Source organism: Seriola lalandi, unplaced genomic scaffold (assembly GCF_002814215.2).
Source record: "Seriola lalandi dorsalis isolate HSWRI2012SDOR001 ecotype SW California unplaced genomic scaffold, Sedor1 jcf7180002055006, whole genome shotgun sequence".
NCBI lineage: Eukaryota > Metazoa > Chordata > Actinopteri > Carangiformes > Carangidae > Seriola > Seriola lalandi.
In genome coordinates this window covers 388,023-406,417 of record NW_019525549.1, presented here as the reverse complement: position 1 = coordinate 406,417, position 18,395 = coordinate 388,023, and the positions used below count along the sequence as shown (strand labels likewise).

At 39.0% G+C, this 18,395-nt stretch overlaps 1 protein-coding gene across 1 annotated transcript in view; it reads left to right on the top strand.

Moving 5' to 3' along the window:
• Positions 1-18,395, top strand: part of tenm3 (teneurin transmembrane protein 3) — a 206,170-nt gene that overhangs the window by 61,808 nt on the left and 125,967 nt on the right. The window contains exons 4-5 of the mRNA XM_087171480.1: positions 14,611-14,784; positions 15,917-15,981. Coding sequence (XP_087027606.1) covers positions 14,611-14,784; positions 15,917-15,981 — 239 coding nt within the window. The remainder of the gene's footprint in view (positions 1-14,610; positions 14,785-15,916; positions 15,982-18,395) is intronic.

The following is an 18,395-nucleotide window of genomic DNA, read 5'->3' as shown; positions in this document are numbered from 1 at the left end:
AAGATAATGGTTTGAGTTGAAATAGCAAATGGGTTTAGGTTAGGGAAACATAGTGATTTTGGTTTGGTTTGGCTATTTTGTAAAGGTTAGGGGACCTTTGTTGCCATGGTAACAATCATCATCATGGATAAAAAACAAAGCTACATAACCCGTTGACCCATCCATCCACTCTGAATCCTCTCCCCTCGTCCACCTTATAATAACTTAAAAACATGTCCTCCTGTGCTGCCAGCAGAACAAAAGGATGTTTTCACGCAACATAAATAATTGCTTCTTGCTGATACTACTAATGCAGTCTCAATCTGGCCCTGTTCAGACCTGTTCAGACCTGGCATCAACATCCGTCTCAGGTGATCCGATCACCAATGCTCAACTCTAAGTTCAGGTCTGAACGCACCCAAGATGCATCGAGGACTCATTTGAGATCTGATCACTCAGACCACATTCAGAGGTGGTCTGGACCACATGAGGCCACATGCGTTTAGCGTCCTGACGTCCTCTGTCACAGTCAGTGCCAACAGTTTCATAATGAACAGAAAATATTTCACTATTTCAAATGAATAAAACTTTATTTCATGTAGAGCTGTGTGCAGCGCATTGATTCACTGAGGCCCTCTTTGTCCCTCTATCTCTCTCTCTCTCACACACACACACGCACAAACACATTGACAATGGACCCCTCCATCACAGTCAGACTGGCTAAAAACAACAACACATACATATTCATTCGCAGTGGTCACTGGAGATGCATGTGGAGACGCATGTTAATGGCAGGTCTGAATTGAACCACAGAAGCTTACTGATTGCAGCTTCCATCCAGCTTATCCTCTAGTAGGGTCGCGGGGGGGCTGGAGCCTATCCCAGCATCTTTTCGGGCGAGAGGCGGGGTACACCCTGGACAGGTCGCCAGTCCATCACAGGGCAAACAACATAGAGACAGACAACCATTCACACTCACAGCCACACCTATGGTCAATTTAAATTATCCAATCAGCCTAGTCCCCATTTTGCATGTCTTTGGACTGTGGGAGGAAGCTGGAGAACCCGGAGAGAACCCACACTGGCACGGGGAGAACATGCAAAATCCACACAGAAAGATCCCGCGTCCAAGCCGGGACTCGAACCCAGAACCTTCTTGCTGTGAGGCAACATCGCTAACCACTGCACCACCGTGCAGCCCTGATTGCAGCCTAATGGTACGAATTATTATGCTGCACAATTTAGTGATATTTACACATTATTAAAGAAAGAAAGAAAGAAAGAAAGAAAGAAAGAAAGAACGAAAGAAAGGGAGGGACAGACCAACCACCCAATGTAGTACTTCAGCTTTGTGGATGTTGGATTTGTGTGTCTGCAGGACAGAGAAGGAGTGCTGACTACAGCGTCCAGCAGAGGATGTATGTGTTTGATTTGCCATGCAGGGAGTGCCTCCAGGTCACACAGCATTTATTTTTCAGCTCCACCCGAGAGCTGATAGTTTCTTTCTCACCCTGTCCACAACTTGCTTTATCTACAAGTCTGTTTGAGTGAGTGAGTGAGTGTGTGTGTGTGTGTGTGAGAGAGAGAGAGAGAGAGAGAGAGAGAGAAAGAGGAGAGGGAGAGATTTACTATTTTTTCCACATACCGTCATACATACCACACTCAGTGGGGGGTGGAATGAATTTTGAAAGATGATGCTCTGAGTGCTTTGTGTGTGTGTGTTTTTGTGTGTATGTGTATGTGTGTGTGTGTCAAATGGTCATGGTATCATATAGACTCTAAAGTTAAACTTTGCAGACAAAACATTAACCAGCTGTCACATACCTTTACCCTACATACTGTTTCCTCTGCGTTCTCTGCTGCCTCGCTCTCTCCTCTGTTGTCTCCCTGATCTCTTTATGGCGGCTGCTCTTCTTCTTCTGTTGAGTGGTTGTGCATTTAATGTTTAATGTCTGAGGTGAAGGTATGCTCCATACCAGCTCCTTAGCCTATGTGATGTTGAGTGATAAATGGCTCCGTGCTATAATTTAATCTGACACTACCCTGGGTAATAGACATTTGTTTTCCTTTGTTCTTTATTGCTGTCAGTCTCGTCAGTTACTTCGCTAGAGGACCATGTAGCTGTGAGCTCACAGGGAGCAGTGCTCCATATATGGTTCAACGTAAACACATGACATCAGAATGACCGTCACACTGCAAAATCCCATAAGTGTAATATGCACATATATTGAATTTCCATGCATGACATACAGTATATATATATATATATATATATATATATATATATATATAAAATAAAAGCACATGTAAAAATTCAGAAATTGGAAAAATTTCATGACATACAGTATATGTCTAGTCCATAATGCTTATGTATGTATGCTTATATTGAAGACATACAGTATGTTATGCAAACCCTGTCAGTATATGTATATATTATAAACAGTAGGATCCAAAAAGTCTGAGACCACTTTCCTAGAATGTGAAGATAGACATGTTTAAAATCAATGAAAGGTACATATAACTTGTATGTGTTTATAGTTTTGATAAACTGTGTGTATAAATCAAATATAATTCATTACCATATATGGTCTCAACATGTTATACCATATAAAAATTCATCATATAGATATATTTGATATATTGTATGTAATTTTTAGTGTAGGTATTTCATATATGATATAAATGTATATCTTCATATATCCAGAGGATCTAAATATGTGATAATAATATATCCCCTTATAGGTGACATATATGGCAACATCACTTTTGATATAGGGACATATATGTCATGTATTACATTTCTGTATGGGAAGGGCTGATTAATGCTGAGATTAATGAGTTACACAGGTTTAAACCTGGCTTTTTGGCCTGAGAATGGTAGCTCACACTAGTCAAATAGATCACTATGGTAACTAATGGCAGCTCTGTTTGCCTGTGTCCTGTTGTGAGCAACCACAGTTAGAAGGGGTGCTGCAGGCACATTGTCAAAAGCGTTTTGATGCAGCGGGGATGTATTTTGATTTTCTTGACTACTGCTCATCCGATCAACTTTAAATTTGGCTGGTGTGTTGTTTGGATAATGCTCTCAAGAAAGCTGCAAGCTGGATTAACACATGCCAAACAATCAGCCCCTACCAACAGGCACATTTTCAACGGGCACAGAACGAATACTTAAAATGTCCCACAGTATTTCCACAATTAGTCAGAACAGATAAAGGATTATATATATGTAGCTTACTGCATCACTATATAATATCTGTGCATTTTGAAGTGTCTGTACCAAAAAGTAAATATTTTGTATATGATATACAATATTCCAGTGTCTCCCGACCTGTGGGCTGCAGGCCGTGAAGGTATTGTAAATGGGCCAACAAATCATTTGCAAAACTGTACAATTTTGGTGAAAGATGTAATTATAAAAAGTAAAAACATCAATGTAAGTTATCTTTTTAAATGTTTTAAAATGAAATGATCTTTAAAAACATAAAAAAAAAAAGAATGAAAAGCTCCTCTCATTGTTTTTTTCCCCCTTTTTAAAGCCTTTCACTGAGATAAACCAATGATAGGAAAAGATCACATCCATGGCAGTAACAGGAGAATCAAAATAGAAAGGTGATTAGCAACAGGAAGAATTAAAAGGAAAGAGTCCGGGACAGATGGTAAATCAACAAGTGATCTCTCCTCCGTCAAACAATGAAGAAAAAATTAGCATCCCCTGCTTTCAGTGCAGCCCTGAATGTCCGATCATTGTCATTACAATAAAGAGGGATCTGTGAATGCATTACGTGGCCTCTGTATTGTTATTGGATCTGACGCGGGCCATGAGTTGGAAAAGGTCGGAAACCCCTGCAATATTCTATGACACATTGTATCAAATATGTAGTGACGAACAGACAGTGCATTTCTTGCTTCCAGTTTATTGCCACCGCACGGATACAATATTCCCCACTGTGCTCCACGTTTCCCACAATCCCACTGACCAGCATCTATTGAGAAACTCTTGAATGAGTGTTTCTACTGAGAGAAGAGAAAAACACAGATATTTTGAAAAAAAAATTTATTCAAAATGAGACAATAAGTAAGAAAGATGTGTTTGACACATTTTTCTGGGGAAATTGAGGGATTGAGCTCTTGTACAGCCTAGACTTTTGTTATGCTAATTATACACTTTCAAAATTGACAGAAGACAGTGCTTTAGAAGACAATATGAAACAAATGTCTTTTTTTGGGATAATTTGGGGTGAACACTGACACAGATTTATGTTCAATTTTGTAGCTACAACTGATACTGACAGTGACAGACCTTAAAACTCAGAGAGAAGTGAAGAGGTGTGTTAAGGCCAGTTCATGGTTTCTGCGTCCACAGTCCCTCCCAGGACGAGGACGGACCAGGAAACAGCCTTTATCGCCATTTATTAGGCTGCTTGGAGAAATGGGGTGAGACGTGACAGGAGAGTGTGAATGTCCTCATTTAGAGGTGATAATCTCTACACACACTCTCTTAAAGACAAATGTTGTATGCTCAGACACACACACACACACACACACACACACACACACACACATACACACAGATTCATGTCGGTGCCTGTCACCTGTTACGTTACAAGACACCCAACACAACTGGTCACTGGATTGAGCAGATGTTGATGTCAATCACACACGTGCACACACACACACACACACACACACACACACACACACACATATACTGTGAAAACAGTATATGACATACATTTTTCATCTCAAAGAAATACTTGTTCTCAAAACTTAACGTTACTGGTGTTATTCTTTATTCTTTATTGGGATCCCCATTAACTTCCACTACAGCGGTTGCTAATCTTCTCGGGGTCAGCATAAAATCATTCATACACAAACAGTATATAAACATACAACAAACAAACAATGAAGCATTGTACGACACCCTGTCAGTCTAAACAAAATTACATAATTAAAAATCAAAATACTCAACATATCATATAAATTAAACAATACATGTACAGAGATTAAACAGTAATCTAATGCTGAGGACTAAAACAGACACACATCCTGGCAGGTGGTATCATTCCTGTAGTGTGGTCTCTTCCATCAGTTTCTGTTTGAGTCATTTTTTTAAACAAGTATTTGCTTCTGACTTGTTTTATATGTGTTGGTAGTGAGCTCCATTTGCTGGAGGCTCTGTGAATGTAAACCACTGAGTTTTTAAGTTGATTTGATTTTGGCTTTGGAAGTTCGTGATGAGCCAGGATGACCTGGCTAGTTTGATGATTGTGCGTTCGACCTGTCTGTACTAATTGTTCTGTAAAAAGGTTTTATTCTTACTACAACAACAACAACAACAACAACAACAACAAAAATCTTGTACAAATTTTAAATTGTAATTAATTGATTCATCGATTGTCTGTTCATTGTTGCTACCACATCGTTTGCTTCACACAGCACAACAGAGGTCAACATGGACTAAACTGTCGCTCACTTTTCATTGCTTTGAAACAAACACGCTCAGTGACCACGTCTATACATGTGAACACCACCGAATCCGTGTGTATTTACATTTACATTCACAACCAAACATAACATAAAATTGCGGTAATTTAGACAGCACTTCTTTACATTCTGGTACATCTAACATGAAATTAAAAAAGTTATTTTTAATATATTATGAACTTCTAACTGAGACATGCACCTCTATGAAAGACAGTTTACATGCACTCCTGCCTCCTAGAAATTATATTTCTATACAACAAAGGTTCAAGTTAAAATATGGTTTGTATGGTTTATATGCTAACAGCTCTTGGTTAAGGTTTGGGGAAGATCATGGTCTGGTTTAATACAGAAAAGTATATTTTCAAATTTATTTGAAGAAAACCACAAGAGATCAGGCTACTTATTTACTGGAGTAATGTCACTGAGTCTAAAAGGGATTTTTGAATTTGGGGAGTAGCTCCAGATGCTAGCTGCATATTTTACAGTTTTTTTTTTTTTTTTTACATTAAATAAATAAATTAAATTTAAAAAATTGTCCCAAAAAATATCTCAGAATTAACTTTTCACATATTGATACTCCACCATAAACAACATTGCAGAAATATAAATGATCATGCCCCGTGTGAAACAAGGGGAAAACAGAGACGATAACATGAAAACCGAAGAATTTGAAGTGAAATTATTTTCAACTCATCTAAACACAAACGAAGGTTCTTTACCTCTGAAAACAAAAAAACAAAAAAAAAAACCCTGACTTTCTTATCTAAAAATTAACTTTACCAAACCATGTGTGAAACATGAAGGGTGCTCCAACTTACCTGCTGCCCTGCCTCCCACCACATATTATCCTGAACAAGTTGTGTCTAAATGCAACAACACAAAACACACTGCTAACTCAGTTGCCTGTCCAAAGCAGTTCTTTTAATAGGTCTGTGTGTTTTTTGACATGCAGAGAAAAGCAAGTAAAAGGGTGAAATATAAATTGAAATGATCCTTTTATACTGTAGCAGGCAGCGGCTGTGTGTGGATCATTGGTAGGCGGGAATGTGTGGAGAAAGCTGTTGTTGATTGGCTATTGTCACAGTGTTAGACATGCCAGCTACAGTATATACAGCATCTACTATCCACACATTAGTCACAGTCACTTTCTTCCTGAGGATCTCCAACCTGACTTCCCTTTTGTTACTTTATGTCACACTTCAACACACACACACACACACACACACACACACACACACACACAGCAGCAGCAGCAGCACCAACGTTAGCCCCCTTCTGTCACTCCTATTGTCTACAACACTTGAAAGGCCCAGTGTAAGTAGTGTTAATGTAATGTAAATGCAGGTTGTAGAATGGTACATGTGAAGGGCTCTTATTATTAGCGGACTTCCGTATTAGTTATGGTTGACAACATGCTACTCTCAGCCAAGTAGACTGTGGTTGCAGTCATTTAACACTTGATTATCCTCACTCCGTGTATCTGCTGTAATTGACTTGCACTTAAACACTCATAAAAACACATATAGACTTGTTAGTGCGTTATCTGCATCCCTGCTGTGTGTCTGTGCCTGTGGGGAGGCCCTGTCCCGGTGTATGTTCCAGTGCTGCAGCGTCATGAAAACTGCACGTCTCAAATGTCACAGAAAACAACTGTCTCCAGCTCATATTCACCTGCCAACTATGGTTGGATTGATATGACTATAATTAACAGGGGGGTGATGGAAATACCAGCACTAATATCCTTTGATTAAAGCTACTGATTGTTGATTTACTGCCTTAAAAGGTTTCTAGTTTTATGCAAGGTAAATAGACAGATTGAATGCTTTATCCTTGAAATGTATCTTTAAACCATTTTGGGAAAAGTATGTTGCATTTTTGCATTTAATGTGTTTAAGATGACACTGCTAATTACAAGCAGAGCTCCTGTGATTCATAAACATATAAGAGTACCGGTAAACTGTAAGTCCCTTTGGTGACAGATTTTGGTAAAACAAAGCCGGTTATTGCCCTGTAATCTTAGCATGATGAAGTTGTTTGTATTTCATTGGTGAACTACACTGTAAAACCTGACTCACCTTCATTTGACTCAAAAGAAAAGAAAATTACAGTGAACATTTTAAGAACACTGAACATTATTAAGCAGATTTGCTATGTGTTTTTCACTTTTCCAACCAAACATCAACTTTGAAATCAAATGGAAATACATTCTGGGCAAAGGCCTTGGAAAATGGCCACATTCAAAGATAGATTTAATCCAAAATCAGTCAATTTGAAAGAGAACATTCAACTTATCCACACTGTTTGATGCGATATACACTGTGTAATCATCAGGAAACATAGCTAAACCAAATTTTTCTCAAAACAAGTAGCATATCATTGGTAAAAAAAAAAAAAGAGCAATGAGCAAACTGGACCTTCCTCACATAAGAAAAGCTACCATGTGTTAAAGTTTACTTCTAGACCCAAATGCAGATGATGAAACCAGTAGGTGGCGAATAAAGATTTATTAACAAAGAATAAAGATAATATTCTGATTAAAATGCAGAAAGAAGTCTAGTCAGGTGTGGCAAAAAAAAGCAAACAAAAAACACAATGAACTCGAAAAACTGAGCAGAAGCACAAAGAGACGCAGAGGAAACCTCATCTGAAGCAAACAGACGAACAAAAACACATTTTAATACACAAAGGAGGCGTGGGTAATAGAACACAGGTGAAACACATTAGGGCGGGGCAGCCAATCACTGAGGAAGGAAACGCGACAAACATAGGAAGTAAAAACAAACATGAGACACACGAGGTAAATTATTTCAAAGTAAAACAGGAACTAAACAAAAATCCAAACAGTCCAGTCAAAGTCCAAAGAAAGTGTCCAACCTCAGAAATATAAGGGGCGGATCATGACACTATTATAGAAAACGTCGTTCTATCAACCAAAGAAGACGTGAAGAAGACGTGAGCACGTGCCTGATGTCAGATTAGGATGACTGCAAAAATATTTGAGTACAGTGACAGAAATGATGTCATTGTCAGTTTCTCGATCGTAAATTGTTTTTATGATCTGCTTGTCTTGAAAATGTCACCCTGTGTGAAGCACTGTGGTCTTTGAGTACTGTAAAATTAAAACTACAAACTTTTATTTACCAAACCTTTACAGTGTGGTAAATAACACCAGAAGAAATACACAGAATTCATTTCAACATGCCCAGCTTTCCAAGCATGACAAATTGCAAACTTATCAGATGTCAACATCATGTCTGACTACCCATAAACCCTTGTGTTTGTAATTTTCTCAGGATTGTTTGAATTATATTTGCAACTTGATTTTCTGGTATCTTCTTGATGTTATTAGTAACAATATTTTCCATGGTGATTCAGAGTGTTCACAGCCCAATTACATCTTCATAATTAATTGATATTAAAGTGTGGATTGTGGCAAAAATAGAAAAAGAAAAGCATTCTAGTCTCTCAGGGGAGACCACAGTCATTGTCAGATTGCATTAACATTACCCTGTTTTTAATTAGGTAGAAATCAGTGACAGCTCTTGTCTGAGTCTTGTGTTACATTGATTTTTCTCTTTCTCTCAAGTTTTCATTTTCAATATATACTGAAAATACACAGCGGTGAATAGTGTGCATGTGTGTGTGTGTGTGTGTGTGTGTGTGTATGTGTGGAATCTCTGGACAATGCCTGGCTTTTGTGTTTTATTCTCTCTAGCTCAAAATGAGAACATAATAAAAATGTGACTATTTAACACTCAGACTCCATAGAGGCGTGAGGCAGTTGAATATGATGGTAAATAATGAAGTGGCAAATTTACCCATGCATGCACACACACAAAAGACAGCACACTTCCAAGCACAAGCAAATAAACCTCCCCTTCCATGCAACAAGTGTTTGTCGTTTTTCATTTCAACAAACGTTCACTTTGTGCAGCAGGTGCAAAGTTGAGCTTTTAGCTGGTGTTGCAGGTTGTCAGAGGAGATGCACTTACAAGTCATATATACAGTGAATGAGAGAAATATGTGATGAAAAGAGACTGTCCTCTTGTACAAAATGAGTCCATAGTTCGTCTGTGCAGCAAGTTCTTATGACCCATTGGTTTTGTTGCTAGGCGACATCTAGTGGTCGTAGTAATGATGACAGCAGCAAAGGGAGAAGTGCGGTGACGTAGTATAAAGAGAGACAAAGAGAGGTGTTCGATTCCCATGTGAAAGTAGCTGTTTATGTTTTCGATTATCCATGACCGTTTGACAAAGTTAACCATGTTATTATTATTGTAACCATGACAACAAAGATCATCTAATGTTGAAAAAGTACTTATTTTAACCCAGACCATGATCTTTTCCTAAACCTGAGCAAGTCATGACCATTATAATAGTAACCATGGCGACAAAGGTATGTACGCCACTCTCAATATAGTCAGCGTGTTGCAACTATGACAACCAAGGCCCGGTAGGCCTGCATCTGTGGGGGCGCTATTTCAGGAGACACTCCTATGGGGGGTATCAGAGGGTTGATGGTTGTTCAGGTTGGTGGAGGAGTCTGATGAAAATCATTGTGATGTAAAGACATAAAATGTGATACAAGTTGCAAGAGATGAGCCTAACCCTAGTTGTTGAAGTGATGGGTACCAGAGTAGTTAGGCCACTACTACTAGATAGCACAGGTGATTTCCTTTCATACTGTCAATTTTGCTCCTGGACAGGTAATGTAATTTGATATATTTCATTTCAGTCACTTGTTGTCAATCAGTTGCTTTTAGCTGGAAACAGAAACTAAAAAAGTTTCGTATAGTGTGTAGTGCACCTACTATAAGGATAAATGTTTATTTATTCAAAGCAAAGATAAAGAAAATAATTTGGAAGACAGATTCAATATTTTAATACCTTGGAAAGCAATTATTTCAGAACAATTTACAAAAAAATAACTGATTTCTATTGGAGAATCCTTCAATTGAAGATATTCTACAAAATTATTGCTAACAAAAAAAAAACAACTTAACAAGCTACATGTGTTTTTCTATTTTTGGATCAATAATAAAGATTGATTAAGGCCACTTATGTTTGGGGTTCTAGATGAAAACTGTTTTAGGGTAATAAAAACAATTATTCTGTAAGGTAAAATATTTCTATTTAAAGCTCAATCCACCACTGACTTTACTTTATTTATATTACACTTCTCTTGACAAAGTTACAAAGTGTGTTAGAAAAGAAATAAAAAAACAGAAAAGGGTAAACAATGAAAAAACAAGAATAAAAGAAGTAAAAAATAAGAATAAAATGAATAAGATCAAATAAATAGGAATAATCAATATAAATAACAACCAATGTCAACCAATTGCACATTCTTTCACGAAAAGAAATGTTTTAAGAAGGGATTTGAAAGAAGCTGAGGACTGAGTTCAACAGGCACAGAGCTCCACTGAGGTGGGGGCTCTAATAGCACCCTGAGCCACAAGCTGTGACCGGGGAGTTACCAGCAGGGCTCCATCAGCGGACCTCAGTAGTCGGTGGTCCAGAGGGCACATACCATGTCCGTAAATCACAGAGGTATTTACGATGAAAGTTCATTTAATGCCTTAAAGGTGAGCAGTGAAATCTTGAATCAATTCTAAATCTAAAAGAGAGCCGATGTAAAGAGGCAAGTAAAGGTGTGAGGTGATCATAGGCTGAGCAGCAGCATTTTGAATCAATTCTGAAATTCTGCTCTAAAAAATTTGTGGCTGCATTTGGATGGAAACGCATGTTACCGATTGTAAATTAATGCAATCCAATACAGCAGCCCTAACATTCTACTTTTCAATTCACTACTAAAGGTTAAATCAAGGTTTGGATGATCCGAAGTAGAAAATATATTAATATCCTCAAATGCAATCAAAGGTAAAAATTTAAGGATTCCCTCATTCATCTTTCCAAGATTTTATTAAAGATTTGGAAAAAAAAAAAGAAAAAAGATCTAGGGATGGTTATAAATGAAAATACCTGGTTAAACAATTGAAAAGAATATACTTTTCATTTTCAAGTAATAAAATCAAGGAAGCTACTTTTAAGTTTATTCATAAATTCTCCCTCACTCCACTAAAGATGCATAAGATTTCTAAAGATAATTCATTAAATCTGTTAAAGTGATCTGTTAAAAACCTTCTGGAATTCAATTCACTCCTTCACTACATCAGTCTTGAAAATTGATTGAAAATTTTGATTTAAACCCTTGTTTCTATTTACTAAATGATATACCCAATTTTCATCTAGATAAAAAAAAAATGCAGATTATTGACAACTATAACATATTTGGGTAAGAAATGCATACCTCTATGTTGGAACAACGAATCTCCTCCAAGTTTTGGGATGTTCCTGGACCAAATAGCTGAAAGTTGACCTTTGTAGGGACTAACTATGGAAAAACATAAACTTGATTGCATTTTTTAGGACCTACGGTTTCCATTATTTTCTGGCTTACACATAAACAAAAAGAGATTGAAATATAAATACAAAACTTAGCCTATATATTTCAGTTTTGTTGGCCCTGTCACAAAGGTGATCATTTTACTTTAATATATGTAAATGAGGTTGATAAAATATTAGAAACACCTTTGGGTAATATGCAAAAGTGTCAGTGTAGCCACAGTGGAGTTACCACTGCCACCCACCATCACATGCCTCTACTCCACCAAAAAACCTGAGTCATATAAACAAAATAAAACAGCAGCAGACAACGACACCACATGTAGAGAAAGGAAAAAAATTCCTCCATTAAAGTAACTTATAAGTCATATAAGGCAGGAACTGCAACAACTATGCATCTGGTTGGTAGGAGAATTATGGTGCTCTACTGATTAGAAACATGTTGTGCCCTCTCCACAACATTTGCGTCTCCATGAGCAGTAATGAATAGAAAAACACTTTCATTTAAATGTTCTTTTGCTAAAAGCCAAACAGAGCAGCAGGGGCATTAGTAAGATGTGGTTTTTCCTGCAGTACGTCTCACTGCAGGATGACTGTAGAAGCTTAGGCATTTACACTTCTTTAGAGTGTGGTCACAGTGCATCCCTGTGGTGTGGTGCACTAAAATGAAATCCACCCATAGAACCTCTTGCCTGCGTTTGCAGTGTACATGGACAGTTATAGGTTGTTGTATGGTTTTACTCTGCTGAATGTTAATGCCAGGTGATACATGATGCAGAGGTGTACGCCGTATATCCACCAAGAAAGCTTCAGAATTCCTGCATTATCACTTAAAAATGCCCAAAGATACGTAACAACATAGTTTTGAGGCAGGACTTGCACTTCAGCAATTTGGTTTTGTAGAAAACCGGTCAGTAGATCTGACAGTAAACTGAACAAAGGTGTCGCAATGTCCCGCCCACAGCACCATCTGATTGGTTACACGTCACGAGTAATAGCCTATCACGGTGAAGGTTGATGTTTACACTGACGGGCTCAGACCATGCAAGTACTTTGCAGCTCCGTTTAATGAGTGCAGTGTTGAAGGTCCGAGACACACCGAGCAAGAGAGAGCAGGAGAGAGAGAGAGAGAGAAGCTAGCGCTAACTGCTAAGCTAAAGTAACTAGCACATCTGAACAGCATGTAAACAACTGCTGAGTTAGTGAAAGTCGCTAAAAGGAGCAGAGAGCTCTGGGTGCTGGAGCAGAACTAGTGTAAGTTTAAATGTACAGCAGGTAGTTCGACTCTGTGATGAAGAAAACAGCAACATTAACTGTGTCCAGACAGAGCAGCAATAAACTCCACCAGTAACAGAAACTGACTGGAGATGGGACGCCACACTGACTCAGCACGTGAACGGTAACTAACTCCTGCTACTGAAAAGACATCTCAGTTAAAAGTACAACATAAGTTGGTTGAAATGTCTCGGAGGAAACGTAAAAGGGGTAAAACATGGTGATAATAATGATATATGATAAATAAAATAAGATTAAAGAACAGGCTAGCTGGTCAGTTCACAGGTGAAGACAGCACTGAAATCAACCAATTGATTCCAGTCAGGATTTCCAGTTGCTGTGGGTAAACCCACTAAGATAAAGTAGACTGGACCACTAACTTCTGCCAGTTGTTAACTCTGACTGTCATCGACTGATTTACACGTTGGACATTAGGTAGATGGCATTAACAGAGGTGCTGTGGGGTCTGAGAAGCATTTTAATTAAAGTTAAAAAACTAAGGGGTTTTCTCTGACCCTTATCTGCTGATCATCACACCAAGTAGTAGTGTCGTTAAATGATCTCCCAAAGGCTTGTGTCAATGCTTTATCACACACAAAATACAGTAAACCTGTGTCTTTCACACATCGTACTTCAGTTATTCTTCAGTCTCTTCCCCTTTCACTCTTGCTCTCTCCTCTCTGTCTTCTTCCCTCGCTCTTTTCACATTTAGCCTGGGGGCAGGTATTAATTGAAGATCCCTTGTTATAATAGTTTCTAATTGTTAATCACACAGCCTTGTTAGAGAGCAGTCTAATTGTAATTACAGATGCTTGTTAGCCGGGGTTCTGTCTTTAATTACACACTGTGACCTTGGTAATTACTGCAGGCACACGAGGAAGTGCCAGTGATTTTCCCCACTTTGGTGTTGACATTTCCAAAGACGGCCTTCTCAGGAATAAAAAAAGAGCTTATATAACTTAACTAAGAACTTATATAAATGTAGTTTTTAGACAGTCCATTGCCACTTGGTTGGGTTGTTCCATAAAACTTGAAGCACTTGGAGAGATGAGGCTTCTTACTATGAACTTTTTCAACTTCAACCAAATTATTTCACCAAATGTTTAGTAGGATAAATTACACTGAGAGATGGTTAGTGCTTTTCTAAAATTTCTTGTCGGTAACCCATCTCCCCTCCGAGTTTACTTCTCATAAAAATAAGTTCTTCCTTAAAATGAATAGAATCTAGTTTACTTGCAGACACCCGGGCACCTTGAAGTGCAGCGTGTGGCAGCAAACAGGTGTGGACTGAGGTTCAAGAATCCAGGTCTGAACGGAGCCGTGGATTTAGGATAGGAATCAAAATGTACAGTTACCTGATGCTGCCACAGGGGGGCAACAGTATGTGATAGCTGTGAACTGTAGTTGACGTCATACTAATGCACCACAATGTATTTCTCTCTTTTCTCCTCTCTCACCCCCCAGGCACTTCCTTTTTAAGACAGGTACAGGCACCACCCCTCTCTTCTCCACGGCAACTCCTGGCTACACTATGGCAACAGGCTCAGTGTACTCCCCACCTACCAGGCCGTTGCCGAGGAACACCCTGTCCCGCTCTGCCTTCAAGTTCAAGAAGACCTCAAAGTACTGCTCATGGAGGTAAGACGGGATGAGCGGGAAGGAACCAAAGTCCTGTTGTACACTGTTTGAAGTCCTCGGCTGTGGGTCAGCAGGCGCAGTGGGTGGTCCGCTGATCATAACCCCCCCCCCCCCCCCCCCCCCCCTTAAAATACCTGCATTCACAACACCAAATTCGATACCACAACAAAAACAGAAAACAACATAAACTGCTGCACACAGTTTAACACATGCATGTGTGAGTGCACACAAACACACACACATACACACACACATGCACTCACCTCATTTAAAAAGTCAACGTTATATTTTGACAGACTGAATGTTGATGACAGTCGCCTGCTGATGTCGTGAGCAACCAGCTCATGTTAACCTAAACAATCTAACATTAGCCTTTGTGAACATTGTATGTGGAGCCTTGCTCCAACAGATATCAGCTGTCACAATTCACAAACAGTAACGGAAACATTTCAGGACACGAACATGTTGACGACATGTTAATATAAAGATAATAACTGAAACTCTGTACAGATCTGATGTCTGTCATTGAGCTGCTTAGAGAAGTCTGAGGTGTTTCCTCTGTGTCACCATTTTCACACCGGTTTTCAGCTATCTATAACTTTTCCCTGATGGCCTGCTTCAAATACAAAATATCTTCACACACCAGTCCTGCTGTGTTTTTTTTCAACAAGGCACAGCAGACCTGTTGCTGCACCCACATTGTCCATGTGTTATTATAGTTCACTGTGCCTGTCTTCTTTTTTCTGAGTTTGATGTCAGACTAGGACACTTGTAGGGTTATCACACTGTCCTCATCAGTCCTGGAAGAATCATCTCCAGCACCTACAACGTCTACGCTTCCTTCAGTACCTTCAGTACTGTAGAAAAACAAGTACCGTCACAGAAATTTGGCATCAACCTGGTACTAAAGTATCAGCTCTCACGACATCACTATGTGACGTCAAAGTAGATACTGAAGATTTGATTTAACAGTTCATTGACTCTTGGCAGCTGAAGTTGATCAGACATTAAAAGTTATACAATTGTGAGGCTGCAATGATAAATCAAGAACATGTTTCTCTGGATTATGAAAGGAAACAAAACTAATACTGAAAAGAAAGTGACAGCAACAACATTATTTTCTTTCTTTCAGGTGTACAGCCCTCAGTGCAGTAGGACTGTCTGTACTGCTATCTGTCCTCCTCTGTTACTGCATAGGTGAGACCACACACACACTTTTTTCTGTGTCTGTGTTTTTGTGTTCTGTCCATCCCTCTCTCGCTTTCTCTCTAACACACACACACACACACACACACACTCACACAATAGTCTGAAGGGTTAGTTTGGCCCAGGCGCCGGATGACAAATGAGACTTTTATTTGTGCGTCTCCTGATTTGTCCGTTGTTAATCCCTCATCATCTCTTCCAATCTTGTCCGGTTTCCTTCCCTCTCTGGCTTCTCTGTATCAGCCGTCCTTGTACTCTTGTTGCTGCATGCGTTGGTTTTTATTCTGTGGTGTGAGCCCATCAGATAAAACAGACTGCCAGGGTTTTCCTTTCTTTAGGCTTTTATCCTTCCTCTGTCTCTCCCTCACTGCTGGTTTCCAGGATGTGCTACAGTTGAAGCGTAGGGTAATATGTCAGGCAGATTTTACAGTAAATTGTAGCTGGAATCCACATTGGAAACATGGTTTCAGTGGTAAGTTGTTGGCAAATTGCACCGTGACTGTGTTAGGATCAAGAAAAAGGGTCACTTGACCACTACAATACATTTTTTTTAAAAATGTGACAATGGTAAAATATCAATGTAGGACCTTAATCAATCTCTTCATCAGTCAGCCAAATACCTCGTTTATCAAATGGTAGAAATGCTTTGTGCACAGCAGGAATCTTCTCAGAGTTACAACTCAAACTATTCATTGTCAAGTTTATTTCGCTTCAGAAAAACCTAACAGAGCTATAACAGAAATATGTTATTCTACAGAGACTCTGTAACATATTTAATATTTCTACCAGATTCATTTTCCTTTTTCAGGAATAGGTTATATAATATGTTCAAAACACCCCCTTAAAAATACAATTTAAAACATCTTGCATTTATCACCTTAGTTACCTCTTTCGTATTTAAGTGGTACATTTGTAACACATATTTGATGTCAAAAATTCCGTTTTAACCAACGTTTTATAAATTAGATCACTGTGATTTTGATACGCCCGGGGCAGCAGAATGGAATATAATTATGTTGGGCTCAATATTGTGGGTTAATAGAAGTCTACATCATTTTACAATGTTAATATTTCGCATGTGTAATTACAAATTTTGGCAGCTCTGAAAAATGTGCCTTTAAGCTACTGAATACACTGAGTCTGGGTTGTGCTACTACATGAAATGAGAAATCTTTGACTCACATCAAGTTTCAAATTTCAATTCATTAATTTTTGATTTGATTTTTGTGTTGCAAACATTACTTTTGTGCACTCATGTGAACCCTCATTTGAAGAGTGCGCCACTCAAGTCATAAACCTCTTTACACTTCAGAATGAGCCCAACATATTTCTAAGTGCAGGCTTCAGTCCAAAGAGAAAACAAATTGCTATTAACCTTTAAATTCCCATTGAATGTGACACTGCCCTCTGCTTGCTAAATAACCAGTTACGATTGCTATCACAAACATTAGCAAACAGGACCAAACAATACTTACCTCTTGGTTCTGTCAAACTTAGCAAAATTAATTTCTGTCAAGCAGAAACAGATCAACCTCCGCCTCCGTCTCCATGCCCTTCAACTCTTGGGGGTCTCTCCACCACGGGTCTCTCCATCACAGACTCAGGCAGCCTCACTGATGTTAACGTGGCTCTTCTCTCTTGCCTGATCATAGCGATTCTTTTTCACTTTTTGTTTTTCTGATCTTCACCTCTTTGGCTGTTCCTCGGCCATCTCCCCTTCTTGACAATGCGATTATGTTGTGGAGTTTACACCACCGTTTCTTTCACACGCTTGCCTCCGCCGCTGGTCTCTCCACCCGTCGCTCGTCTGCAGTCGACGGAAGAGTAGACTGCTCCTTCTCCTTCCACTGGCAATCCTTAATTTGGCACTGTTCATTAACATGTGCCAGACTTACCACTCTTCTCTTCTTTCCCTCGTCCTGCACAAGCATGAATGTCCCCTGTTGCTGATTGGCTCAAATACTACTGTTGTGTGTCTCGGTCTGAGCAACTTTGTTTGATTCCCAGCCAGGGCTGTGTAGTACCATGAGGAGATATTTGCTGAATTTAACAAAATGCATATTAGATGAGAATCAATTTCTGCACCTTTAAGGGTTTCCTCTTCTCCCCTACATGGCTTTAAAACTGTCAAGGCGGATTGCTCCTTTTTGGAGTCTGTGCAAGAGACTTTTTTTTTTTTTTTTTTTTAAAAAGCCCAGAGAGAAAGAGAGAAAAAGAAAGGGAAGATAGAAAAAAGTCAGATGGGAGGAAGAGTAGTATTTTTTCTAAAGGTCATTGATTCCCACAATGAACAGAAGCAATTAAGATTGGAGCTCAGATGGTCCTTGGACTTGGAGATCTCTTGCTACAGGCTACTCCAAGTGTGTGTGTGTGTGTGTGTGTGTGTGTGTGTGTGTGTGTGTGTG